At 32.7% G+C, this 27568-nt stretch overlaps 6 protein-coding genes and 1 pseudogene across 11 annotated transcripts; 2 read left to right on the top strand and 5 right to left on the bottom strand.

Annotated features, from left to right (window-relative positions):
* Positions 1-936: 936 nt before the first annotated feature.
* Positions 937-5080, top strand: LOC111296254 (vacuolar protein sorting-associated protein 24 homolog 1-like). Of its 2 annotated transcripts, none has more exons than XM_022890454.2 (6): positions 937-1255; positions 1456-1532; positions 2346-2448; positions 3247-3368; positions 4502-4696; positions 4773-5080. In XM_022890454.2, the coding sequence occupies exons 1-6, from the start codon at positions 1144-1146 to the stop codon at positions 4851-4853; spliced, it is 690 nt and encodes a 229-aa protein (XP_022746189.1). In that variant the 5' UTR covers positions 937-1143; the 3' UTR covers positions 4854-5080. The 2 variants fall into 2 exon arrangements, with proteins under 2 accessions (XP_022746189.1, XP_089597015.1); XM_089740889.1 differs by having other exon boundaries at positions 959-1259; positions 1468-1532.
* An 815-nt stretch (positions 5081-5895) lies between these two features.
* LOC111296178 (dehydration-responsive element-binding protein 2B-like) lies at positions 5896-7066 on the bottom strand. Its single transcript, XM_022890303.2, has one exon. The coding sequence runs from the start codon at positions 6751-6753 to the stop codon at positions 5959-5961; it is 795 nt and encodes a 264-aa protein (XP_022746038.2). The 5' UTR covers positions 6754-7066; the 3' UTR covers positions 5896-5958.
* Positions 7067-9741: 2675 nt separating this feature from the next.
* Positions 9742-13223, bottom strand: LOC111297050 (serine carboxypeptidase-like; annotated as a pseudogene). Its single transcript, XR_016325983.1, has 5 exons — positions 12156-13223; positions 11997-12049; positions 10941-11029; positions 10147-10400; positions 9742-10044 (listed from the first exon to the last, which is right to left on the bottom strand). The product of XR_016325983.1 is annotated as a serine carboxypeptidase-like (transcript).
* Positions 13224-13375: 152 nt separating this feature from the next.
* On the bottom strand, positions 13376-13954 carry LOC149515780 (uncharacterized). Its single transcript, XM_089740888.1, has one exon. It carries the CDS (start codon positions 13865-13867, stop codon positions 13502-13504), a length of 366 nt encoding a protein of 121 aa, XP_089597014.1. The 5' UTR covers positions 13868-13954; the 3' UTR covers positions 13376-13501.
* A 571-nt stretch (positions 13955-14525) lies between these two features.
* Positions 14526-18979, bottom strand: LOC111296075 (serine carboxypeptidase-like). Its single transcript, XM_022890124.2, has 9 exons — positions 18558-18979; positions 17653-17821; positions 17365-17484; positions 17066-17209; positions 16797-16947; positions 16514-16602; positions 15300-15558; positions 15078-15211; positions 14526-14981 (listed from the first exon to the last, which is right to left on the bottom strand). The coding sequence occupies exons 1-9, from the start codon at positions 18896-18898 to the stop codon at positions 14856-14858; spliced, it is 1533 nt and encodes a 510-aa protein (XP_022745859.2). The 5' UTR covers positions 18899-18979; the 3' UTR covers positions 14526-14855.
* Positions 18980-19093: 114 nt separating this feature from the next.
* Positions 19094-23775, top strand: LOC111296077 (vacuolar acid trehalase). 3 transcript variants are annotated; one of them, XR_016325982.1, is made up of 8 exons: positions 19094-19400; positions 20438-20511; positions 20802-20843; positions 21667-21708; positions 22305-22388; positions 22927-23014; positions 23119-23389; positions 23491-23775. XR_016325982.1 is itself a non-coding variant. In XM_022890126.2 (8 exons), the coding sequence occupies exons 1-8, from the start codon at positions 19211-19213 to the stop codon at positions 23515-23517; spliced, it is 645 nt and encodes a 214-aa protein (XP_022745861.2). In that variant the 5' UTR covers positions 19103-19210; the 3' UTR covers positions 23518-23775. The 3 variants fall into 3 exon arrangements, 2 of the variants coding, with proteins under 2 accessions (XP_089597013.1, XP_022745861.2); XM_022890126.2 differs by having other exon boundaries at positions 19103-19400; positions 23292-23389; XM_089740887.1 differs by lacking the exon at positions 20802-20843 and having other exon boundaries at positions 19100-19400; positions 20438-20521; positions 21662-21708; positions 23292-23389.
* An 86-nt stretch (positions 23776-23861) lies between these two features.
* Positions 23862-27401, bottom strand: U11/U12-31K (RNA recognition motif and CCHC-type zinc finger domains containing protein). Of its 2 annotated transcripts, XM_089740886.1 has the most exons (3): positions 26477-27401; positions 25103-25176; positions 24679-24989 (listed from the first exon to the last, which is right to left on the bottom strand). In XM_089740886.1, exon 1 carries the CDS (start codon positions 27330-27332, stop codon positions 26544-26546), a length of 789 nt encoding a protein of 262 aa, XP_089597012.1. In that variant the 5' UTR covers positions 27333-27401; the 3' UTR covers positions 24679-24989; positions 25103-25176; positions 26477-26543. The 2 variants fall into 2 exon arrangements, with proteins under 2 accessions (XP_022745860.2, XP_089597012.1); XM_022890125.2 differs by lacking the exons at positions 24679-24989; positions 25103-25176 and adding an exon at positions 23862-24157 and having other exon boundaries at positions 26477-27400.
* Between the last annotated feature and the right edge of the window lie 167 nt (positions 27402-27568).

Here is a 27568-nt window from a genome sequence, read left to right as displayed (position 1 = left end):
ATTAAATTTTTTTTATATAATTAAAGTTTCATTTTTAATGTCAAAAAGTAAAAAAAAATCATAAAATAATTTTAAAATATAAAAAAGTAAGAATTTTAAATATAAAAAAATTAATTTTGAGACATTCAAAAAAATGAACAAAAAAAAAAGACAAAGGGAGTTTTTTTCAATAAAGCGCGCTATTTTTCTACCCTTTTCCATGAAAATAAATTATAAAAAATAATTATTTCACATCAATAAATAATTTTTATTAAAATTATATCATGTAATCATTTATTAAAAAAATTAATTATTTATCGCGCATCAAATGCAAAAATTTATTAAAATAAATAATCATCTTTTAATTATTACATGTAATATAAATTAAATAATTAATTTTTTAATAATATAATTACATAAAATAATTTTAACGAAAGAGGCATCAAAGTAACTATTTCATTCAATCCTTTCTTTCTTCGTTGTTCACATATGTAAAATCCCTTAAAAATCGTGAAATTCATGCCACTATTTTTTTTTTAAATTTGAGATAAATAAATTATTTAATTTTTAAATTAAAATAAAATATATCATATTTAATAATTTAAAATAAATAATTATAAATTATGTATTTTAAATAATCTCAATAAATAATCAACAATAATATTTAAATTCAAAAATTTTTTATTAAAAAAATTTATTTTAATTAATTAAATCAATTACTTATTAATCATATAACTCTTTAAGATTTGAAATTTCCTTCTAAAAATAAAAAATACTGAAATTTGTAACAAGTTGTTTAGATTAATCCAAATTTCTGTGCCACTGTCACATTCGGTAAAGGAAAGAGAAAAAAAATCTAACGCGGTGAACAGAGATGACGTCGTTGCCTACTGCACGGCCGCACGCTGTTTTAACGACCTACTTTTCCGGAAAATACAAAAGACAAAAAAGTAAAGTAAAAATTATGGGGAAACACACGGAAAAGAAAATTCGAGAAAAGAGAAAACAACGCTTTGATCCCAAGCCATTTTCTTTCCTCCACTTTAGAGAAAAGTCTCACTCGTTTTGCTAGCAAAATTTTCTCACTTTTTTTCTTTACGCTAGAAAGAGAAACAAAAGGAAAAAAAAAAAAACCTAGTAATTTAGAGAGAGAAGAAGCAAAAAATGGATAAATTTAAGAATATGTTGAAACCAAAGCCAAACCCACAACAATTATTACGAGATTGGCAAAGAAAACTTCGTCAAGAGTGCCGTAACATTGAACGCCAAATCAGAGGCAAGTTACTTTCTTTTCTTCTTAATTTTTGGGGCAAATTTTTTAAAGACTGTTTTTTGGTGATAATTTTGATTTTTGACTTAATGGGTAGTTGAGATTTGAGGTTTACAATAATGCTTTTTTTTTTCTATTTTTTATGGTTTAGGTCTAAATTTTATGATAAGAAAATTGATAGGGTTTTTATGTGGTTTTTGTTTTAGATATTCAGAGAGAGGAGAAAAGTGTACAGAAAGCAATTAGAGAAGCTGCCAAGAGAAATGACATCGGTTCTGCCAAGGTAAAATCTTAATTTTTCTTGGAACTTTAGTTAAATGCGTTGAACATGATATAGTTGTTGAACAATTTGATTTTTATTTTTGGTTAGAATGGTATGATTATGAAGAAAAGTTGTTATATAATTACATTAAAGATCATTAAGGCATAATGACTATTTGATTGATCTTGTTGTCAAAGTGGCTTTTGTTATTTTCTAGTGAAAATTTATTTACTTGTTCTTTTGTTTTTTGACTGATTTTCATGAAATTCCATCTGGAAAGTACTACCTCTTATCATTTATTAATAGCAAGTCTTAGCTTTTTAACTTTTGTTTTGCTATACCTTGTAAATTTAAGTTTACTATACTAGGATCCTACTCTTAATATAGAGTAATTTTAGGTCTTTAAATTGCTGAAGCAGATTGGAGTTTATGCCTTTTGAATGAGATGATTGGGCATGCATGAAAAGGATGCTAGTTGAATATCATAATACTAGCAGATCTTAGGTATGCAGCAGTAAGTTTTCTAAATTTGAGAAACTAAACCTAGGATCAGGAAGCTGGAGAAACTCTTGATTCGTTATTAGTGGGAACTGCTAACTGGAAACAGGAAAGATGTAGATTTTTAGCATCAAGAAGTGCTCGTGTTTTAGTTGGGTGGTCTGATCAACTGAGGCCTGTGTGGCCCTAGCATAAGTGTCTTTTATATGTGAATATTTATCTATTTCCTTTATGCGCATGTTTGTATGTTTGTAATTTTGCATTTGCCTCGTTGTTATTGATGGATCATCTCTTCAGTACGTTCACATGGTGATGATCTTTGTTTTATATTTTCAGGCACTTGCAAAAGAAATTGTAATGTCAAGAAAAGCTGTGAACCGTCTATATGAGAATAAAGCCCAGCTTAATTCAATATCAATGCACCTTGGAGAAAGTGTTGGTATGACAACTTATGCATCTGAAATTCATGCATTATGTTACTGAAGTATCATTTTTTTATTTTTTATATTTAGGGAAACTATGCATCTACATATCTTAATAGTTAGAAAGATAGAGAAACAAAATGATCCTGGTATTTCAAAGGTTATGGAAATCTAGATTTTCGCTATGGAAATTTTCCTTAACCATTTTATTGGTAAAATTTTCGCTGAAGACTCAGAAGAGACTGATAAAAACAAATTTTCATATCAGAATGCTCTGGGAAATCGTTTTGCTTTCCATGTTTGTTATGTTTACGCCTTTCTCTGCCAATGGATTCAGCTTTCAAAGTGTAAGAGGACTTATTAACGTCAATGTTCTGGAGCTTTCTTTCCAGATCTCAATTAAAGGAGGTACCTATTGTGGGAGAAGAATAGGAATGATTGATTGCAAAATCTTTCTTAATAAAAGAGTTTTTAGTCATTTCAAATCCTTTGAAAACTTCCCCTGTAAAATCATTGTTGTTTGAGCATTTGAAAATTTTCACTTTCAACTTCTGTCTGCCCCAATGAAGCCTTGATTTGTTGCTTGAAGTGGTGGTTGTCCAAATTCTTTCCATCCCCTTTGAGTCTTAAGTTGGCTTGATGGATAAGATGTCATTTGGGAAAGCCTTGATCAAAATAAGGGGTATCGTACAGAAACAACTTTTTTCCTTTTACTTCATGCTTGTATTCTTTGGGAAGAACTGCTTGACATAGATCTCTTCTGCGCCTTTCTAACCTTTCTTTATAAATTTTCTTATACTGTAATGGACTTGAAGCAATTGCTCGTACTGTTGGTCATTTGTCAAAGAGTGCTGAAGTCATGAAACTTGTAAACAACCTCATGAAAGCTCCAGAAATGGCTGCCACGATGCAAGAATTTAGCAAAGAAATGACCAAGGTAATTTTAAAGTTTAAAGCTTTTATTTTTGTTGCATTTATGTGTCGTTTTTTGTTTCATAATATTTGTCTTCCTTGTCAGCAATATTCCTGTTTCAGTTGCTCGTAATGTCTGTCTTCTCAACACATTAGAAATGACATTAAAATATTAAGAGCACTTGATATTTAATTATTGTTGTTTAAAGTTGCTATGTTGCGTCAAGTTTGGTTTTTTATTGGTGCTTTTTTGGCTGAAAGGTGCACAGAAGTAAACTTGGTCATGAAATTCATTTTTGGATATGTCCAATTGAAATATGATGTTTTCAACAGTAAACTTTAGTTCAAAGGTTCTGTTTACAACATTTGAGATTTGATTTTTCTTTCATTGTCTTTCAAAATGAGATGTACTATCAAGTTCACAAAAGCTCTCCTGGGAGAAATAATATGGATATAAAAATCCTGCCTTAAATTGTGGTGGGGGAGGGTGGTGTGTATTTGCAGTTTAGCTGTTTATGAGATGGGGATGAGGGCTATTCCCTCTTTTGCAGCTCAGCCAAGTGGGATAGGGGTTAAGAGCATTCAAAGAACAAATTGGTACTATTTAGTAACATAACTGATGAACATCCCCTTCTAAAAGTATAAGGTTAATATGTAATTTGGCTCTTTAACTGTACTACTTTTAACGATTTGTTACCTATAGAAAAAATTCACGATTAGGTACCCGAACTTTGATTCCATCAAGTATTTTGCACCATTAACTAACACCGTTAGTCAAAATGTTGACATGCAAATACTGACCAATAAAAGTGTACCATGAGTCAAGATATTGTCGATTGTTTTTTACCACATTAATTTATTGTTAACAGAATTAGTGTGTGTGATAAAATACTTGAAAAAAAAACAAAGTTCTAGTACTTCATTGTAAATTTTTTATAAATATCAAATTGTGAAAAGTGATATAGTTTAGGGACTAACCCAAAAGTATGTGGGACTTAAGTGGCATGTGAGAAGCATTTGCATGCTACATATTTGGCCAGTCCATTATCCTTTTCTTTTCTATTTTGAGTTTTTTAATTCTTGATTCAAGATAATGCCCCTGTTAAACCATTTTCTGTGTCAATTTCTCTTACACTTCTGTCATATATTGGTTTCTAGGCTGGGGTTATTGAAGAAATAGTAAATGATGCTGTTGACACAGCATTGGATTCAGAAGACATTGAAGAAGAGACTGAAGAAGAAGTCGATAAGGTTCTTTCAGAAATAGCTGGTGAAACTGCCGCACAGCTTCCTGAAGCCGTTCGGAAGGAAAGAGTGAGGGTACCTGCCCAAAGAGAAAGCACTTCCCATGAAGTATGCAAAACTTCATCCCCTTTTTACTTGTTATTGCCAAAAGCTGAAGGAACTAACTTGCTTTTAAATATTACAGGAAGAAGCGGTAGCGGAGGGTGCAGATGATGAGGAAGAGTTAGAAGAGATAAGGGCTCGACTTGCCCGAGTTAGATCATAAACTCATACTTCCTTTTGGTGTGATTTTGCTATCTATCAAGTAAACTCTGCTTTGTATTATTAAAGAGCGTTTTGAGCTCATTGGTTGTGTTTGAAGGAGAGCTTTGAACCCACCATACCATCAGAGAGGGATTGACATTGGATGCATTGGGGGCAATTGCTGCACTGAAATTCTACCTTTTGTTTTTGGATAATATTATGTCATTATGCAAGTTCAGAAAGTTTTAATTTTGTCTTCATTAAAATTTAACTAGTATTTTACTTAAAACCCTTTTTACTCTAATAAAGTACTGTTAGAAAACCACCTCATTGTGATATAGATTAGAGGTGTAAATGTATCTAAATAATATGTGAATCATTCAATTAGATCATTATTAAGTTCAGTTTAATTCGAATTATTTGAGAAATAAGTCAAAATTGAGTTTAAGTAATTCAATGTTTGATTTAAGAGGTTCATAAACCTAATCAAAAATTTTAAAATATATTTAATATTTAAATAAATAATAAAAATATAATATTTAATGTTAATATTTATAATTTTATTAAATTTAGTGAGTCAAATTTTAATAGTTCAATTAAATAATTATTTTGAATCGTATAAATGAAATTCGATCAAAGTTCAATTAAATTATGAGCTTCAAACATAAAATTGAAATTCAATCGAATTTAAATAAAATTTTAAATCTTAAATTTGTGAATTTAAATTCAATTCAACTTAATTTAAATTTTGAGTTTTAAAATTTTGAATTGTATTAAACTCAAATGCAAAAATATATCAACTCAATTATACCCTTAATTAAAAGCTCACCCTTATTTTCTAGAATTCACCATTCACTTAACCAAAACCATTTTTTACCAAGCCTTTCCGGATAAAGAAAAATAAATGCTTTCCCCCATAAGTCCATGTTTTAGATAAAATTCAATGGAATAGTGAAAAAATCAATGAAAAGCTTTATTGTCAGCTCAGAATAGAAGAATTTTAGGATTTGATTCTCAATGTTGAAGATAATATTCTAATAATTTAGTAATTTAAACACTTACAATTTATTATTTTTAAGCACTTAAAAAAATTTGAATTAATAGAATGTGTATAAAATTTGTACAAGTCAACCAATAAGCAGCTCATCTATGTTAAAACACTCTTCCTCGCTGAGAAAAAGTCGACCATCCCATTCACTATTCCCTCCAAAATCCATTGGAACATCATCCATGAACTCCAAAATGTTAAGCCAGCTATAATCCGTCTCCTTCGTAGACTCATCTTCTGGCTTTGCCTCGTTGTTCACTTCATCTTTGACATCACTCCCATCTTGAATTTCATCCCTTGTCAAATTCATTGCTGCACTCGTCGATGGAGCTTCAGAATCAACAGGAAGAAAGTGGGTATTCGTCATTGTTGTCGTTTCACCTTCACCACCCACATGTTCGCCACAAACTTCAGAGTTGCTTGATGCAGTCATGGAGTCAGAAAAGGCATGTGAGGTAGTTGCAACTGAGTCAGAATCCAACATACGAGGCATGTTCAAGATAGCGTTTTCGCCATACATCATCTTCGCAGCTTCATCATAGGCCAAGGCAGCTTTGAATGCAGTGGGAAAAGTACCAAGCCAAAGTCTTTTCCCTCCGTTAGGGGCTCGGATTTCAGCCACCCATTTACCCCAAGTCCTCTGCCTAACACCTCTGTAGTTACAATTCTGATTCTGAGGCCCTCCTTTACCCTTCATACATCCCTTTTTGGAGCCCTTGGCAGGGGCTTTACGAGCTTGTTTGGCCCCATTATTTTCAGTCCAGAGCTTGAGAGTATCAGCAACTGATAACCCATTACGTCTCTTCCTCTTTCTAGAAGAATCCCCAAACAGAGGAAGACCAACCTTGGGATTTTTATCTCCAAAAAAACCCATATTGTAATTTCTCCAAATTTATATCAATAGTGCAGAATTTCCAAGCAAAATTTCCAGGAAAAGTTACAGAGAAAAATATATTTGAAACCCTCTTCGGTTTAAACACCAAAGAATCTGAAACTAAAACCAAAAAGATTAACTTTTAAGCGCTTTAAACCCCAAAAAATCTGAATCTAAAACCAAAACAAAGACCTTAAAACGAAGAAAAAGAAAAGAAAGGAAAAGAATCACAGAGGTTTTTCCAAGAGGAGTCGAGCAGTGAAGGAAGTGTTTGAGAAGGAAAGAAAACGGCGGTGGAGATACTTAAATATATCTGTTTTGGGATTTTTAATTTTATTTTTATTTATAATTTTTGGGTGATGACGTGGTAGATTTTAGTTGTTTCGCATGGCGTTGCGTCACCAGGAGACAGCTGCACGCGTCGCCCGAGTCTTCCCGAGCCTATCTAGGTTATTCTAGAATTTTTGTTATGATGGTTTCCATTCTTACTGAAAGTTCTTTAATTTGCCACTCGCTTGGTGTGTATTAGACTACTCCTAAACTAGCAAGGGAAGGACTTTTCTGTCACAAAATAATACGGGCCTTACCAACGAAAACCTAGATACATGATAAAGTAAAGGTAAATTTTTTTATTGTAATTCAAGTTCAAAATTTCCTTTTATAGCATTAAGGTCGTGAATGTTATTTAAATTATAATAAAATATTTAATATATTATTTAAAAATTTAAAAAAAATTTATATAATATTTAAATTATAAATTTATTTATTAATATTATATTTATTTTTAATATGATAAATTTTAAATGATAACACATAATAAATAAATAAATTTATAAATATCACAATGATCAATATATTCATAATTTTTATATCATATTACAAATTTTAAAAGTTCACATATCACATAAAATATTTTATTATATTTTAAAAATTATTTGTAATATTAATTTTTTTTATATAAATAAATATAGTAGTTCTACAAATTTAACATTTAATAAATAACCTTCCAAAAATAAATTGTTGATAAAATTATTTTTCAAAATTCTATTTTGAATTTGTGTTAATGCATTTATGAATTCAATGAAAACAGAACTGACTAGAGGTTGAGTTGATGAGCGTGACAAACTTATCCAAGAGAAAAAGATTCAAAAACACTAAAATTAAAATTTTGAAATATGTTTTGACGTTTAAGTAACTCGAGTGTACAAATAGATATCAAAATATTATATTAATTAATAAATTTATAATTTAAATATTATATTAAATATTTTTTAAATTTAAATATCACATAAAATATTTTATTATATTTTAAAAGATTATTCATGATATTAATTCTTTTTATATAAATAAATAGAGTAACTCTACAAATTTAACATTTATTAATTAACTTTTCAAAAACAAATTATTAATAAAAATTTTTTTCAAAATTCTATTTTGGCTTTGTGTTAATATATTTTTGAATTTAGTGAAAACAATACTGATTAGGGATTAAGTTCGTAAATGTATTTAGCTTGTTAAAGAAGAAAAAAAGGTTTGAAAGCATAGGACTTTGAAACACATTTCGAAGTTCAAGTGAATTAAGTATATAAATAAATAAATATTATGTTAATTAATAAATTTATAATTTAAATATTATATTAAAAAAATTTTATATTTAATTATTATAAAAATATTTTATTATATTTTAAGAGCTATTCATGACGTAACCTTTTATATAACTAAATAGAGTAGCTCTATAAATTTAACATTCAATGATTAATTTTTTAAAAAGAAATTATTGATAAAATTATTTTTTAAAATTTTATTTTGGGTTCGTGTTCATGCATTTTTGAGTTCAGTGAATATAGAATTGATTAAAGATTTGAGCTAGTAAACGTCTCAAACTTGTCAAAAAGGAATTCGAAAGCAGCAGAATTAAAATTTCGAAATACATTTCAATGCTCAACTGAATCAAATATCCATACAGAAGGAAGTAAAGAAGCCGAGGAGAAGAGTTAAAAAAGTAATAAGCGTAGAGACTTGAAAATGTTATCTGCCTTACTGAATTCTCTCTTTTATATCTTATCAACGATTACATGAATAGCTGAACAAGTAATTAAGGACATGTTTGGACGCTGATGACCACTTGAGTCATATAGGAGCTCGTATTCCTTGAATTCTTACCACTTGAGTCAAACTCTCCCTTGAAGCGAAGAAAGTGCTCCAAAAAAAAAAAAATGTAGATTGGCCGAAGGTTGCCGTTTAAATTCTTAAATTTATAGGAACATTAGTTAATTAGTGCTTTTCTTTTGGAAAAACAATTTGCCTCGCCAACAACCCTTTATAATTCTTATAATTTTAATGTGACAGTTATTACTTGAATAAAAGTGTTAAAATAAAAATATGAAATTCAATTTGAGCAAGAAGCATGAAAAATTATGACATTGGAAATTGAGAGCTCAACCTTAGAGACAAACTTATTTGACAATTGATTTTAGTTATTTTGGAAACAATGGAAGCAAAATTATAAAGATGTTTTAATTCATTTGATTTATATAGTTATTTTTAAAAATTAATATTTAAAAAATTTAAAATTTAAAATTTAACATCTATAATTTTTTTATTCTTAAACTATGATTACTTTTTTTAAAAAATAATTATTCTCGTTTTAGTGGAGTAATGAAAATTACATTTCAGTATAAAACTACATTTCAATAACCAATTTTTTTAAAGATCCATTTGAATATATGATAAGATTGACAACTATAATAAAAGTAAAATTAGTTATATAACAATAAAATTAAAATCAATTGTGATACATATATATATATATATATATCTTGATGCAAAAGAAAAGGTAACGATGAGATAAATTGTAATGAAAATAGAAATGATCATTAAAAAATTAGATTAAAATTATATATAACAAAAAAATTTAAGCTATTTAATATTTATGAAATGGATAAATAATTATAAATTATTAAATTATTTTTTATGTCCAATAATAAATAATAAACAATTTGGTTTTGTTAAAAAATAAATTATTTAAAACTTTTAATAAAAAAAATTAAATGTGAAACAAAATTATAAAAAAAATGTTGACAAATATAAGAGAAAAAGAAGTGTTAAAACTTAAAAGTGGAATAAACTTCCCATTGAGATTTCCCATTGAGAGAAGACCTTAAGAAACAAGAGGCCCTTGAGTCTTCAAGACCCTTGCATCTGAGCCATCAACTACAAAACGAACCTCTGAAGATGCTACAAACTCCTTCTGACAAGACCATTTCATTGCGTGAACCCATCTTGAATTGCCTGTTCAAGTGCAATAATATGACCAAATTCAGATTCACATAGTAATTAGCTAGATTTATACTGCATAACATGCACTCATCCCGTGAAACAAAAAGTACTTACCAAGCCAGTTGCTGATGAGATTATATACTCCAGCATACACAAGAAGTTTGATTCCATCCTCGATAAGCAGGAATGCCAACTTCGGGATTCCTCATCCGGTTGACCAACATGGCCTGATACACTGTAGGGCTGCAGGACATAAAGTCTATATTCCCAACGCAAAGGGCATCCCTAACAGATTTTTTGTTCAGAGATATCTCCATGTTCGAGAAATCATAGCAAAGGCTCCCTTATTTCTTTCTAATGTCACAGTACTGCAAACAGAAAACATTGGTGCATGTAAAATTTTATTCAAAGAATCATAATGTATAAAGAAAGAGATTAGTCTTCTCAACTGCTTATTGGCAGCAAAGTGTTAGTTACAGATAAGTGGTTTAACATGGCAAAAAGAAAAAATTATGAAAAAAAGAATATCAATGACATTAAGACCAATTTCAGGCCTTACTCTATCACTAATAACTGTTCTTCTTTTTTTTTTTTTTAATAACCAAGCAAATTACATTGTTTGTACAGAAAAATTTCTTCAGATTTTTATACAAAGACGGTTTCTTAATGCCAGGGAAAAGAAGCACATTCTACTTGACAAGATGTTACAACCAGAACAAGAAGATCACATGCCGTTTATGCAAATAATTCACAAAATGTGTTTCTAAGCATTAAAAGGTAATTTTTAAGGTGTCACTTGAGCAAAGCAAATAACTGAATAAATAACAAAGCAAATAAAATTACAAGCTATGGCTCTCGCAGAACAAGACACTAAATAAAATTAAAAAAGAAAAAAAATCATGTCTTACATTTGTATAGCCAGCGAGTGCCACAATGCCACTTAATATGGTATTGCACACAAAATATGAAGCCACGCAAGAAATTCTACCATCAGTGCCTGAAAAAAAAATTATTCCAAAAAAAAAAAGAGGAAAAGGCATTGTGGAGATGAGCAGCAATGATTCAATTTATCATATATCTTATGGATACAACAATCCAGTAAACCAGATTAAAACAGGGTTCCCTTTGCTATCGTGTGATTCAAAGAAGTAGAACATTCTGCCAAAAACATCAAGAAGTCAAACCAAATTGGGAAGCAAAATGTAGGTAACATCCAGTGGGAAAAGCAAGGGAGAGATCTAGCAAGTAAGCAGCTTACACATTTTGATTAGCCAACCATAAAAGGGGGTTACTTGAAAATTTTTTTCCCTCATTGCAGAAAATTTTTTGAAAACATGGAAGAAAAAGAGTCATTGACTGGAAAAACTGATAATAGAACATTAAAAGAAGAATGCATGCACAATTTTAAGGTTTAACTAATCTAGCACAGCATCACAAGATAGCTGTAATCTGGAAAGCATGCTATTGACAATATGATTCTTAAATTAATAAATACTGGAATTGCCATTTCAATCTTCTGATCTCTCCTCTCAATCTTTTCCACTTTCATCCTCTCAATCTTCTGATCTCTTCTTTCCCTCAGCCTCACAATTCACCAGCCAACCCTACATTTTAGAAACTACACACCTCCTCTCAACCCTTCTCCTTTTTGTTAACCTTTTCCATTTTTTTACTGATCTTTCACCATCTCTTTCTAACCCCCTCCCTGACAGCTGACAGATTCCTGACACCATATCCCCTATTCCCGTTTCTGATCTCCGTATCTCCTCCCTCCCTCACTCCCCTTCTCTCGACAGTCTTCTCACCCACCCCCTTAACTCTTTGGAACCAACAGCACCCCTCTCAATAGATCAATAAAGCGCCACTGCAGCAATAGCAACAGCAGAAAACAAAAACTAGAGGCAAAGTGGAGTCTGTCAATGAAAAAACCAAAAGCAATAAAAGATATAGATAAACAGACACACCAAGGAAACTGCATTGAAGCCAGCCAGCATCCAAAAATGAGGCCATTTTGAATCTGAATTGTAGAAAAACAGACAGACACCCAACATCAAAGTCCTGTTTTCAAGGCTTAATATATTTATAAATAAAAATGGAATCAATATTTCAGGATAGTGAGTTACATGTTCTTAATTTGATTCCCCCACTCTCCTACCAACAGCTAACTGGGATAGCGTCCTCTTTCTTGCTATTTCCGACTCCATTTTGTAACTAGAGACTCAGTTTGTCTAAAAGTAGAGTCCAAATAAGGCTTAAGTTCGATTTTCACTGCTTGCAATTCTTCTAGATGGACTTTTAGATGTATGATCTGTAAATCCAATATAAATCCTCACCAAACCAGTGGTATGCCCTCACCCTAGAATGGATAGCCTCCCCTCACCTAAGCTTTCTTTTACCATAAAAAACAATGTCAGGCAAATCACATAGTTTTGCTATATATCCTTTCTAATACAACAATAACAACAAACTAAGCCTTATATCTTATAACTCTCGGACCGGCTATATAAAAGGTCAAAAAAGGAATCATATTAGGTTGTAGTTTTGAATCTTCTTGCACCAATCATTTCTATCAATAACAACCTTTTCATTTACTTCCTTAACCTTCATATCATTTCTTATTACTTGCATTGTCTTTCATGGTCTACCTCTAGAAGTTTTAGTTTCTCCTAAATCTAGAAACTCATTTCTCCTAATTAGTGCAAAGATAGGCCTACGTTTCACATGTCCAAACCATCTCAAACGACCCTCTCATCTTTTCTTCAATTCAGACTATTCCTAATTTTCCTCAAATCTCTTCATTTTTTATTTTGTCTCTTCCAATCTTACCACACAAGCATCTAAGCATTCTCATCTCAGCTACACTCATTTTTTTCTCATGTTGTTTCTTAAGAGCTCAATAGTCAATTCCATATAACAACACAAGCCTTACAGTTATTTTATACAACTTTGCCTCTAACTTTTTTTGCCCTTCCTAATGAAACAGAATATCCGACAAGACAACTTTTTTTTACCATAAAACACAATGTTAGGCAAATCACATAGTTTTGCTATGTACCCTTCCTAATGAAACAGAATATTCAACATGCATGCAAAACAGAGTTATGAAGCATGCCTTTAGTCCTGATGCTGGAATTCTTAAGCAGAAATAAAATGTGGAAAGTTGGGTCATCAACCAATAGAAAAAAGATTTCATAAGCAGAAACAAAATGACAACCCTTGAAGTTATCCCCAAATATTGAGCAACATCCAGGTTCAGCAGCAACATTGATTAAGTTCATCTTTTGCTATCAAATGTCAATTAATCATACCAATAGTATATATTATTCAGAATCAAAACAAACAATTGAAGAATCTAAAAACAAAATATATAATATTAATGACGCAAGGTAGAAAATATCCAGTGAAATCAACACTATAGTTTGTTCATTGCATCCATAATAAAGACCATAAACACATATCCAAAACAAAATCAGGCGCTGGTGCTGGTGCTGGCACTGCTGTCAGGCCTGCAGCGCTCCTTGGAGGAATCATGGCCGTTGGATGGATGGTGATGATGGTCATGACCCTCATCATCACTGTCATCTTCGTCAAAGGGCTTTTCTTTATGGAAAACGCAGCAGATCTTGGAGCTTTTCTTGTTCATGAACTCGTTGTCCACGGTTCCTTTTTTCCACGTAACTTTCTTTTTCCTTGGGCGGAGTTCGAGGACGAGGGTTTCTTGAGGTTGCGACGAGGACGAGGCGCCCGTGTTGTTCTCGATTGTCACGGTGGTGGTCAAGGAGGAGGTCGATGATGATGCCCTGCTTGTTGTTCTCGTTCCCGACGGGCGAGCCATCGCTAGAGATTATCGCCGTTCAATTTCAATAATTCGTTCTATTCTACCTACAGACCTCTCATTTTATTGGTTCTTTTTAAGGAATTTAGTTTTGATTATTATTTTTTGAAATATTATATTAATTAAAATTATAAAAAATATATATTAAAAAATTTACAAAATTCAAAATTTACTAATTTTACTTTAGAACTTTTACATATTCAAAGGTTTTGAATAACGTGTTAAAATAAAAAAAATTAAAATTCAATTTGAGTAAGAAGAGTATCTAATTATTTTGGATTTATTTTTGCACTGAAATATCCTAAATTATTTTAATTTAAAATCAAAATTTATTTGCCTCCCATTTAATTATTATATTACGATTAATTAATAAATCATAATTTAAAATTATATAAAAAATTTTTAAAATATTATATGAAGTTCACTTTTATAAACACTAAAATTATTACATATTTTTTTCTATTATAATTAAATAATTGTAAGATTGTAACAAAAATAATCGGTTTTTACACAATTTTTATTCATAATTTTAAACATGACATAATATTACGATATTAAATAATTACGAATATAAAACAATATATAAAAATACAAATTCAACACGATTTAAATTTTAATAAATATTGAATATAAATTTGACAAAAATAAAAAATATATGTTTTATGTTTAACTCATCGACATTAATTATAACACGTTAATTTTTGTGTTTTACACATTAAATGCAAAATAAATAGCATAAATACACAAATTACCAAATTAACAGACAAAAGGAATACAGAAAACTCTAATTTCATTAGGTTATCTTAAAAATAAAAACGAACCAAGATAACCAGGATTCTATTGCATCCACATCCAGATATTTACAGGCATACAAAGAAACTCTTTTTTTAGGGGAGAGGGTTGATGCAGAAACCGTGGAGATTTTTACTATGGTTATTGCCATTCTAAGGTCAACTAGATTGGATGCAAGCAGTAGAGGTGATGGAAATCACATCTCAGCAACCAGTTTCTCTGAATCAGAAACTTCAGATAGGGTACCCTTTGTCCACCTTTTCAGCATCTCCAATGCTGCCTTGGGCTGGTCCATAGGAACCATGTGACCCGCATCATGAACCTGTTACATTACCATACAGCTATATCAGCACCGGCTGCAAATTGTTCACTATAGCTTGATTAGAGATACGGATATGGTTGGTAGAGAGAAGAAGACCTTAAGGAAACCAAGCGGTCCGTGAGTTTTCAAGACTCCTGCTTCTAAGCCATCAACTACAAAAGGAACCTCAGAAGATGCTACAAACTCCTTCTGACCAGACCATTCCATTGCATGAACCCATCTTGAATTGCCTGTTCAGGTACAATAATTTGAGCAGATACAAATTCATTATCCGGTATAATATGCTCTTATCTGACATATTAAACAGAAAATATGTACCAAGCCAGTTGCAGATGAGATCATATTCCCCAGCATATACAAGAAGCTTGATTCCATCCTCAAGGAGAGCGGGAATGCCAACTTCAAGATTCCTCATACAGTCGACCAACATGGCCAGATAAACTGTAGTGCTGCAGGACACGAAGTCTATATTCCCTACACCAAGGGCATCCCTAACAGATTTCTTGTTCAGAAATTTCTCCATGTTTGAGAAGTCATAGCAAAGGCTCCCTTCACATTTCTTTCTGATGTCATAGTACTGCAGTCAGAAAAAATTGGTGCTTACTCAAATTTTATTCAAAGAATCATAATGTATCAGGAAAGAGATTACTCTTCTCAACAGCTTATTCACAGCAAAGAGTTCTTTATAGATTACTAGTTTAACAAAGGAAAATAAATTGAGTTAAAGTGTAAATTAGCTCATGAACTATATCACTTTTCACAATTTGATACTTACAGAAAAATTTCACAATTTGGTACCTTAGCTTTGCTTCTGTCAAGCACTTTGCACCATTGACTGATGGTGTTAGATAAAGTGATGACGTGACATTTATTGCTCAATCAAAATGCCTCATGTGTCATGATTTTATTCCCTGATTTCTTGCCACATTGGCATATTATTAACAGAGTTTTTCTTTTTTTTTTTAAATGATTAACAGAGTTGATGTTTGAGGCAAATGACACAACAGAATGAAAGCTAAGGTACCAAATCGTGATTTTTTTTTTATAAGTACCAAATTGTGAAAAGTGGTATAATTCAAGGGTCAAATTACATATTAACCCAAAACTTTCAAGGTATCCTGCACAAAAAAAAAAGTTCTGAAAAAAGAAGATTATCAATGACATGAAGACCAATTAAAGACCTTATAATAAACTGTTTTTCTTTTCTTTTCTAATCAGGCAAATTACATTATTTGCACAAAAACATTTCTCCAAACCTTTTATACAAAGATAGTTTGATAATGCTAGGGAAAGAAGGACATTCTACTTTACAGGATATTACAATCAAAACAAGAATGACCACAAGCCAAATATGCAAATTATTTATAAAATGTGTTTCTACTTTCTAGCATTAAAGGTAATTTTAATGTGTCACCAGAGCAAAGCAAATAGCTGAATAAATAATAACGTATAAAAATGACAAGCCATCGCTGTCAGCCTCTCCCTGAACAAGACACCAAATAAAATAAAAATAAATATTTCATGTCTCTTACATTTATATTGCCAGCAAGTGCCATGATGCCACCGAATATGGTATCGCAGACAAAATATGAAGCCATGCAAGAGATTGTACCATCAGTGCCTGAAAAGTTATTTTATTTTATTTTTAAAAAAAAAGTATTGAGAAGATAGGCAGCAATGATTCAATCTGTGATATATCTTATAATTGAAAAAAAGCATCAACTAATATATCCAGGCTTTGAAATTTGAAACAGAGATAAAAAAATGTAGAAAATGATCACAGGAAAGAGGAAGCCCTTTCAGATGCAAAATTACCACAAAGCTTTATTGCCAGTTCACAAACTGGAACCAGCTTGTTGATCAGATCATAGTCAATCTTCTTGATTACCCCCATGTCCAAAGCATAATCTGTGTAAGCTTTATACTGGATTGCAGGGTCAGTCAGGCCATTACCAATAGCAAATCCCTGTTAACCGCATTGTAGTTGGAAGTAAGCAAAAGGAATCGATTCCAGACAAGTTGTAACTTTGAGAAATTACTAAAATAATATTTAGAAGCTTGACATCATATAATTAGTAAAATACCTTTAGGTTTATATGAATTCCATCTTTAGCTTTGTTTCCTAGGTGGACTCGGGTGGCAAAAGCTGGAATGTAGTGCCCAGCATATGATTCTCCAGTTATAAAAAAGTCATTATTTGCAAACTCAGGGTGTTCCACAAAGAATGCCTAACATAATAAAGAGAGAATCAGTCAAACAACAAATTTATTCGTTTCTCCTCAACATATTGAATGATGTTCATTCACTTTTCACAATATTGACAAGAAATAATTCAGTAGACAGTAAAGATTTATAATATCTCTTCCAAGATAAACATACTAACCTGTAAGAAGTCATATAGGTCATTGCTAACTCTGTCTTCATTATGACGAATATCCCTTCTGTCAGAAATATAACTAAAGCCAGTACCAATAGGTTGGTCCACATACAGAAGGTTTGATGCCTACAACACAAAATGGAAAAAGAGTCCATCAATCATTAGTATCTCGAAGTTAAAATTTTTAATATTACATAGTATCAGAAAGATAAAAATTAATCATTATTCAGGGTGATATTACTTGCACAAATACCAAATACAAAAGAAGGAAGAGAAAATCAAGAAGAAAAGTACCTTGTCCCAACCATACTCATTCCAAAAAAGGGACATGTTATCAGCAATGGTGAAAGGGCCATTTTCATAAAACAAAGCCAATTCACTACTACACCCTGGCCCTCCAGTCAACCAGATTACAACAGGATCCATTTTACTATTGCGTGATTCAAAGAAGAAGTAGAACATTCTGCAAAAAAAAAAGCTAGACATCAAACCAATATAAAAGCAAGGGGAAATATCTAGCAAGGAAGCTGTTTTTTCAGAAAAATTTTGAAAACATAGAAATAAAGAAGTAATTGACTGTAATAGTTGATAAAAGAACATTAATGTACAATTTGAAGGTTAATTAATTTAGCAGCATCACATAAAATTTATTTATTTATTTATTTATTTTGTAGAAAGGAGTTCATAGTCTGAGATAGCGAAAAGGTTGCGGGTACTAAAATTTGAACTTCCATAACACAGTTTAAGGGTGGCTGCGTGACCAACCGAGCTAAAACTCCGGGTTCAATACAACAAAGTTGCAATATTCAAAACATGTTAAAAATTAATTAATACTGTGATTGTCTTACACATGCAGATAATATAAAAAAGCCAACACGTTCAGCAACCACTAAACTCTATAAAAAACGTAAGATCACCAAATTCACTAACTAAAACAGAGTTAGTGAAAAAAAAAAAAATTAAGGCTTTTGATTTTTACCAAGCATCAGGGGAAATTACACACAGAACTTCACCCAGAAACCAAATAAATTTCAGGGATTTTGAGATTAAACCCAAAAAGCCACATAAAATTACCCAAAAATAGACACATTGAAAAGCACCCATTCTCTAATTGATTGGACTGTAACAACCAACTTTAAACACCAAATCAAACCCACCAAATATCCCAACTTAAATAAAAAACCAAAATTTATTTTTACCTGGCATCATGAGAATTAGGAAGCTTGTAATACCCAGCATGGTGACCCAAATCTTCAACGGAAATCCCGGCAGGCACTGCCAAATTTGGGAACTTAAACCGCTTCTCGACCAGCTTTGGATCCTCCATTAACGAAACCCGGCTTCCATCAACAACGTTGACCTCCTCTTTAGGAAATAAATTCAACTCCCTTATCAACTTCTTTGTATGCACCGATGGAAAACTCGATCCGGCGAGGCGCAGGTCGTCTAAGACAGAGGAAGCGGCGGCGGAAAAGCAGGCCAAAGAAACAAGGAACAGAAGAGAAAGGGAAAATACACATAAGAATTTCGATTTTGGCATTGGTCTTTGATTTTTTTTTTCCTTCTTCAGAGAAAGCAAACAAATTGTAAGAGAAATGAAAATTAGTGAGAAAAAAAAAGATAACTAAAAATTAAAAACAAATAAAAAAATAAATATTAAATAAATATTTACGTGGTAGTAAGTGATTGGTTGATCAATATTGATGCATGGGGTCTAAAAGGATACACTGCACAGGGGAAAATATCCATGTCCACTCAACCAAATTTACCAATATTTTCGGTGGAAAAAGACTCGAACTTTATCAAGAAAAACAGAAAGCCAAAGTTTTTTTGAACGGTGAAGAACTGAAAAATGGCCTTCACTTTTGGGGTTTGTCTGAATCTTCTGGCAAAGCGTCAAGCTTCGTTAATTCCTCGAATTTCATCAAATCCTTTTGCAGCTTCACGTAGTTCAATATTTTCTGCATTGTCAGCCAAGAATACATGTCACCCAAAGAAGAATCTCAAGCTCTCCAGAGGACCAACAAGAGCATCAGCTGAAGGTATGCTTACCCTTTGAAGTTAATTTCCCTCCTGTTTTTTAATGGAAACTTCTTAAAGTTTCATTCTTTTGGTTTAAAATGGATATATGGTTGTTGGGTTACTATTGGTCTGAGTGGTTAAGGTAGCTGAATTTTCATTACTTTTAATTAGATCTAGAATTTTGTGTTTATGTGTCATAGCTTTACTCATTTTCTATATGATGCCTGTAGCTTATTTTTTTGTTTTTGTTTTTGTTACATCATGAAGTCAAAGCCTGGTACAAGCAATGGAGAGAGAAGGGTCTGATTTGAAACCTGGCCCTTGATATTTCCTCAAGCGTCTTTAACCACTAAGCTAAAGGCTTGGGGACTATATAATCTTGTTTGGTTCTAGGCAAAAGAAAAAATAAAAAAGTCATGTTTGGATGTAGAGTAGTTTAGAAAATAGAATGCAAAAGTAAGCGAAAGTAAAATGGATAAACAAGTTGAAAGTTTTAAATTCTGGACCATATAAGAGTTGCATGTACGAAATTATGTCCAACATTATTGCCTTAGTGGTTTCTTGGTCTGCCCTTAGTCTCGAAAAGGACTTATTTGAGCTTTCATCCTCATCTTCTCAGACAAATAAATTGCTCTATTGACTTTTGAAAGGAGAAGAGTTTTCGGTTTGTAATGGCATAAGTGAAGATCTAATTTTTGCAAAACATATTTGATTTTTTTTTTAAAATATAAAGTAGGCCACAGCCTGAGGATAGAGGAAAGGATTGCAAGTACTGTGAACCCCAGACCTGCTAGATGTGTGTTTGCATGAATCTACTAAGTAAAGCTCCGAGATCAATCATATTAGATCTTTAACGGATTAAAATCTGTTCAGAAACACCAATTAGTTATTATTGTTGAGTTAAAATTCAGATTTGAGGCCTTTTAGGGGCTTCCTACTGATATTATTGAATCCATTCTATTTAATTTATTTATTTTCTTTGCAGATTTCCCATCCTTAAGAGTTTATCTTCTGTGTGTTTGTGTTGATATTCTCCTAACATATTCGTATTTTGCAGGACTTCCCAGTGAGTTAGTTGAGGATTCAAAGTTTGTTCCATTGAATGCTGATGATCCCACATATGGTCCACCTGTAAGTTCCGGTTAGTTTCTTTCCTGTTACTTCCAGTTAGTTCCGGTTAGTTTCTTACCTGTTACTACCAGTTAGTTCCGGTTAGTTTCCTACTTTTAACAAAATGATTGTAGATAAATCATGCAAGTTGTTTCAATTTGAATCAGTAGTAGAACTTATTACAAAGAATAATCCTTGCATTAAAGGTATCAAACAGTAACTGTTCTTGTGATGAATCATAAACATAAATACACAGTCTGAAGTCTGAACCCACATGACATTTGAGACTTTTAATTTTGTTTGTTTCATAGGCTTTATTGTTGCTCGGATTTGAACCTGAGGAAGCAGAGAAGGTAATGTTTAGCAATTTTTACTGCTCGTTTTGAACTGGAAGAAGCTATTTATCCAAAATTTGATTATCTGTAGTACATTCTTTCTAGAGCTCAAGTAGCTTATATGTCCCTGGTGAACAACACAGGTGGGCATGCACCTCCTTTATTGCAGACAAACTAGGGATGGCTAGAGGCAGATCCACCTTTGATAGCTTATAAGTTTTTTTTCCCTTCGTTTGTTTTACTAAGTGAAGAGGGAAAGAAAAATCTAGCAATGGCCAGAGGCGGATCCACCTTTTGAAATAGGGCATTCACGGACACTACCAAAAACTGGAAAATAAGAAAATTTAAAGGAAATTTTTTCTCTCAACACTTCTAAAATTTTTTTCATGGATACCCTTTTTTGTCGACAAAATTGGTAAATCCATGGGCAATTTTTTTATATATATTTTAAGCAGACACCTTCAAAAAAAAAATCCTAGATCCACTGCTGGGATGACATTTTCCCCTTTTTGTTGCTTGGAGGGAGGTGGAATTTGAATTTAGGACCTCTTTCTTGAAGATTGGTCCGGTTCCCAACTTGGCTATGCCTAAGCAGCTTAGCTATGGTGGGAGAAAGACGTTGGGTATACATTCTTTTCATTTTGTTCATATAAGAAACTGGTTAAAATGAAGATCTATTGTTTCACTTTCTAATCTATACAAAGTACATTCTTGTAAGCATGAGATGAATCACTGTCTCATCTCTCGAAAATTATTAGACAGCTTTGAATGTGCGTGTTGGACTAATTCTTAGAACGACTCCCTTACTCATCTTGCAACTCTGTATGACTTCTTAGGACAGATACGGCAGTTTTTGAAAGCAATGGACGGTGAATTCTTGGAGGTAATACTTTACTTCTTGTCTCTACATTTTCCTATAATGATGCAAAATGGGGAAAAAATATGAAAGAGCCTGCTGAAATTTGATTTTCCAGCAAGGCACCCAAAAGAAATTTTATATTTTGTGTTGCTCCTTAACTTTCTCAAAAAGCACTTTTGCTCTTGCCTTAACGATGTACAGTAGTAATTCTAATCTCACAAAATACTGATGAACTTGGCAGTATTTGAATTATTTTTCTGTTTCTCATTTTCTTGGGATTGGTTTAGTAGCATGGCTTTTATTGTTTTGAGTTTTCATATATGAAATACTATTGCCTATAGTCATTAACAAGATTCAGGAAGGCAGAAGCTTTAGAAATGCAATTATCTTCTTTTTCTCCATATCATTTGAACTAAATTTATTATAAAACATCTCAGTTTTCCGTCGTTTTTCACGTGAGAAGGCAAATTAGGATCTTCATTCTTGCTGTTGGTGTCAATTCCAGCATTCCAGGAAATTAATGTTATGATAACTATTTCACGTATCAGAAGGAAATTTAGATCTGCTGTATTCAAACATGTTGTACTCTATTTTTCTCATTTGAATGCTCATATGTTCAGATTATTTATTGCACTGAAGACATGATTACTCGTTCACTTTGGGAAGCTGTGAATACAAGGCAACCTAATTTGGAAGAAGTGAAGGTTAATATCTTAGCTCATTCTAAAGTCATTCTTCTTGTTCACCATCTTATCCCTGTTTACTACTTACCATTTTCTGCTGGCAGAATAAGGCTCAACAGAGTTTCTATTAGAAATTTTGAGAGGTAACATGGTTATGATGAATCTAATGAGCTTTTCAAAGGGTCATTGGGAATTTCAAATGTTCGAGGCTGTCAAGAGACATAATTTAGTTTAGTATCAACTTATCATCAAAAGCTATAACGCATAGACACGGGGAAACCCTGGAATACCGGTGTTGTACCAGTTTTTGGGCCATCATTATATCCAGAACTGGACCTAAGAGTCAACAGAATTAACTTAGCATGCATTTAATAAGTGGATTATCTGACATATAACAATGCAGTAAAAAGCTTTTAGCTATTGGAAGGAAAGAAGTACTTAATTTCGTTTCTGGATGAAATGGGTAGCGGATTAGAGATTTTATGTACCGAAGCATATATTGTCCTGTGATGTTCTAGCTATTCATGTTCAAATGTGATTAGTATATTACATTCTGCAGATTGCAAAGTCACTGCCTCGGATCTGTTTTTTCTCTGGTCTTAGCGGGGAGGAGATGATGATGTTCATTGATGCATTTCCAGAAACTGGTATCTAAAAGTTTTAGCCTAAAGTTGCAGTTGAAGTAACTTGAACACATTTTTTATTAAGCGGCAAAGGATTCCTGACTTTGTCTATTACATCCCCTCTCCAGATTGTCTAAACAAGCTTATTTACGTCGAGCCTGGTGAATTTGTGAAATTACCTTCCCACAGATTTTTATTGTATTCGAGTCAAATTTTCAAATAAACTTATGAAAGTTATGGATTGAAATTATTAGAGCCAGTTTAAATAAACCAATCTAATTATTCCTTTGATTATATGCAGGATTAGAGGCAGCTGTATTTGCTGCTCTTGTTCCCAACAGTGCTGATAAACCGGTTGCTGAGTTGATAGAAGAAATTATGGGAGACCATGAAATGCTGGTGAGTTGGTGTTTCCATGCTGCCTGTTCCATTTTTAAAGTGTTTATATGATTGCGTCCAGCAGCATTGTTGCTTTACCTATGTTTTTGTGTTTCTTGCAGACTTCACAACAGTCAGGCTCATCATAAACACGTGTAGGGCAACTCAAAAGTGATCGGATGCCAGGAAGAAGGGTAATCCCTGGTTCTGTGCCATAACTCAGAAGAAAGCAGCAATGATACTGCAATATTGGCTGAACTGTAGCCATAGTCTTGGATTTAATCTGGTGATCAACTCCATTAATTGTTTCCATCTGTTTTATGTATAGTATAAATAGACTCAAATACAACAGTACTCTCTAGATTGAGAGTAAATCCATAAAAGCTGTTCTTAAGGCTTTTTTAGTTCGGGGGATTCTTCTTTCTCTTTGAACTAACTGATGTCTTAATTCTTAAGATCAAAAGCAAAAGCAGGCAAACAAAAATCCAAGCCATAACATCAAAATTCTTCTCAATTACCATTCAACCAAACTTCTGCTTTGCTGCCCTCCTATTTATTCTATTACTTACTGCCAGTAAAGGATTCATTTTATAATTTTATTTATCAACTCATCAAACTATTATACATCATTCATAGACTGAAATATAAGATAAAAACATCATTCATAGACTGAAATACTAAGATAAAAACTCTTCTTGTTGGTTAAGATGCCCTCAAACCACTCAGTTCCTATGTGGAAAGCTCCTTGAATGTAGAAGCAATGAAGCAACATCATTTTCAGTGTAAATTCTGACAAAAGAGAGACAAAAAAATATTGTTTAAACAAGATTAATTACGAATTACAAGCCACAGCCTGATTTTTTTGATAAAATGTTAGCCAAAGTAATGGCAGAGCACCAAAAACTGTGACTTGTTGTCAAAGTGCTGAACTTTTAGTTTCAGTAATTAAAATTCAATTCCCGACATATTCAAGCACAAAAAAAAAAAAGTAAAAATAGAGTGCACATCATTTAAAAATGCAAACCACGCTCATATATCAAAGAGTAAACACTATATATATATATACACATCCACATCATTGTGTCAAGAGACAAATAAATTTCTATAGTTTCACAGTAGCAAAGGACACACCAAATGGCACATGCATTAGTCCACCCTAATGTGGAAATACTTAGGAACTTAATTTTATTTTTGATTATCTGCAGGATGGAAAACACCATGGTACTCTTCATGTTACAGGTGTCAAAAAACAGATGTGTAGAAAGATACATAACACCAAATAAAATCACTTCCAGAGGTTCTCAAAATACTCCACAAATAAGTTAAGAACTGATCATTAAACATAAGAGAAAATGCAAGATATCCTTTTGCAGCCCAAACATTGTCAGTGTTCGTTGGCAGTTACAAAAACTTTGCAACTTTCAAATCTTCCATTATAACACATTTGTGACAGACAAAAGGTGCTCTCCACCCTCTTGCACAAGCATGCATCTACAGACGGCTTTATTGTCTTATCAGTTTTATGCTTCACATGTAAACCTATCTTTCAAAGACCAGTTTTTTGTAGTGTTCTTCCAAGGGAAAAAAGAAGTGAAAAGGAAACACAGCAAAGCTTCAAGTGCTGAGAAACACCCAAAAGAAGATGTTACTTGACAAAATGAAATCTCAAACCAAACTGCATCTCCATCTACATTAAAGCGTCTTAAACTATCAGCTTACTGGCTAATCACTTACATTAATATATCATATACATCTTGTCTCGATCATTTTTCTCCAGCATCTTCAACTGGGGGATGGAAATTGAGCCACTACATGATAGAGCATCATGCAAAAGGAACATATAGTTTAAAACCTTCTAATTCAACTATATTTCAAATTTCTGTTGACAAGTACAAGATAAAATAGAAAATAATTCAACAACTCCCAAAACCTTATCTTACAAGTTCGGCTCTACTTCTTTGACTTCATAATGATGAAATATATCTCAATTGAGCATTCACTTTTTATTTTTACTAGGTCAAATATATGTGCATGTTATCAAGACAGTTCACTATTATTTTTCACAACTGCAAATTACCCACTAGCATTAAAAGGAGCTTTTACAAATTAGTTGCAATCTAAGATATTAGAGATTTTCCTCTAGAGACCTTATGGAGCAAAAACTTTTCCCTTCATCAACCACTTATCAACCATGCATCTTGCATTTAACATGAATCAACTATTTCCATTGATAGGAATGCTGAATGCATTTGGTTGACACATGCATCGTAATTAAAAGGCTTGCAGATATGTAAAAGGCATTCACTGAAATGATATCAAATGTCAATGGCTCTGAAGTCCTCCTTGAGGTCATCATAAATGAGGAGGATTTATCACTCATGCTCAAATAAAGCAAAATTACATTGCACATAACAACTTCTATCTCTAGTTCTCAATCAATATCCACCGAAATATCAGTATAAATGTTTAATTCCAACGAACAGAACGTTAACCTCAAACTAGTTAAACATGAGCTACCAACAAAATTAAAGAACCAAAACGATCAATAAGCAAAACAAAGCTGAAACAAACACGATCCTTAAAAAAACAAAGCTGACATAACCAAACCATCAATTACCAACTACACATGAATGGGAACCATTTTATTTTCAACGTCTTTCAAGCATAAAATAGTACAAATAAGACAACACCCGAGAAAAAAAAATAAATAGAGAAGACCAAGAAGTACCAAACAAACTCAACCATTTTTTTCCTAGTTCATAACCAATTTGTCATTTATGCATCAAATATCAAATTAGTTGATACAACAATGCACATTTTGCCACCATTATCACCATGAAAATTCAAACCCTAATCATACTTTTAAACAATATAACTAATCAGATTGTCTAAAACTGATATCTAAAACTCAAATGATCCAACATCAGATTTTAACCCAACAAAGCAACTTCATTTCCCTCACCAAGCCACCTTCCTTATCACTCTCATCACAGAAATAAACAGATATCCCACTAGAGATACAATATATGCATAAGTGCAATAATTATTACCACCAAACTGACTCAAATTCATAACATAAAACAATAGAACCAACAAAATATAATGTACCTCAAATTCAATTGATTCCAGATTGACCCTGAAAAAGCAATCCCATTTCTCTATTTCCACCATTAAATCACTCTTCCTCATCACTCTCATCACTAAAATAACTCGCTTTTCTGGTCAACTTCTTCTTCTTCCTCTTTTCTTCCACCATCTCCACTTTCCTCAACCTCTCCTCCGCTGCCCCATCCACTACTGACGCCCAATTCTCCTCCTCAAACAACTCTCCACCGTCCTCTTCCTCTTCCCCCCAGTACCCACCATCATCCGTTTTCTCTCCACCGCCGCCACCTCTCCGGGCTTTCTTTGGCACTGGCCTCTCCCTTGGCCCCAACTGATTCTTCGGACACTCATAAGACAAATGGCCACTAACCCCACATTCATAACACCTTGACTTATCCTTATAAACCCTTTTCTTAATAAACTCCGGGGCCCGTCCGTTATCGACGGCGATCGAAGCGCTGAGGGTTCTGCCGTTGAGCACTTTTCCGTGCATGACACTCGCCGCCGATAGCGCGTCATCGCGGGAAACAAACTGGACGAAGGCAACCCCTTTCGAATTTCGGGTGGTGCGGTCTTTGAGGACAGTTACGCGAGCGATTTTGCCGAAGGTGGAGAAGAGAGTGTGGAGGTCGGAGTTTGTGAGGGAGTAGTCGAGGTTGGAGACGTAAAGGGTTGATTTTGATGGAGCTAGACCGCCGGATCCACCACTGCCACCGGCGGATTTGGCGTGGGTTTGGTTGGGGTTTATGGATTTCGAGGAGGAAGAGGACGGTGGTGCTGCGGCGGAGGAGTAGCGATAATAAAAGGTTTCGTCTTCTTCGCTATCGCTGTTGACGGTGGATTTCTTTTTCAAAGTCATTTTCTTTAATTTGGAAATTCTAAAATCCAAAGCTATTTAGTTCAAGTAGAAAAGAGGAGTGAATTTGTTAAAAAAAAAAAAAAGAAAGAAAAGAAAATAGTAGTAAATTGCAGTTGCAGTACTTAACTTGTTTTCAAAGTGTCATTTTGATCTTTAGCTTTAAATTTCATCAATATGATCCTCAAGTAATATTATTATTTTAATAAAAATGTTTGCTTGATCGATTCAATTGATTT

This window comes from Durio zibethinus, chromosome 12 (genome assembly GCF_047325235.1).
Source record: "Durio zibethinus cultivar Kanyao isolate XHJ-2024 chromosome 12, ASM4732523v1, whole genome shotgun sequence".
In the NCBI taxonomy this organism is placed as follows: domain Eukaryota; kingdom Viridiplantae; phylum Streptophyta; class Magnoliopsida; order Malvales; family Malvaceae; genus Durio; species Durio zibethinus.
Note: the sequence above shows the minus strand (reverse complement) of the source record. Positions and strands in the feature narration are given on the sequence as shown.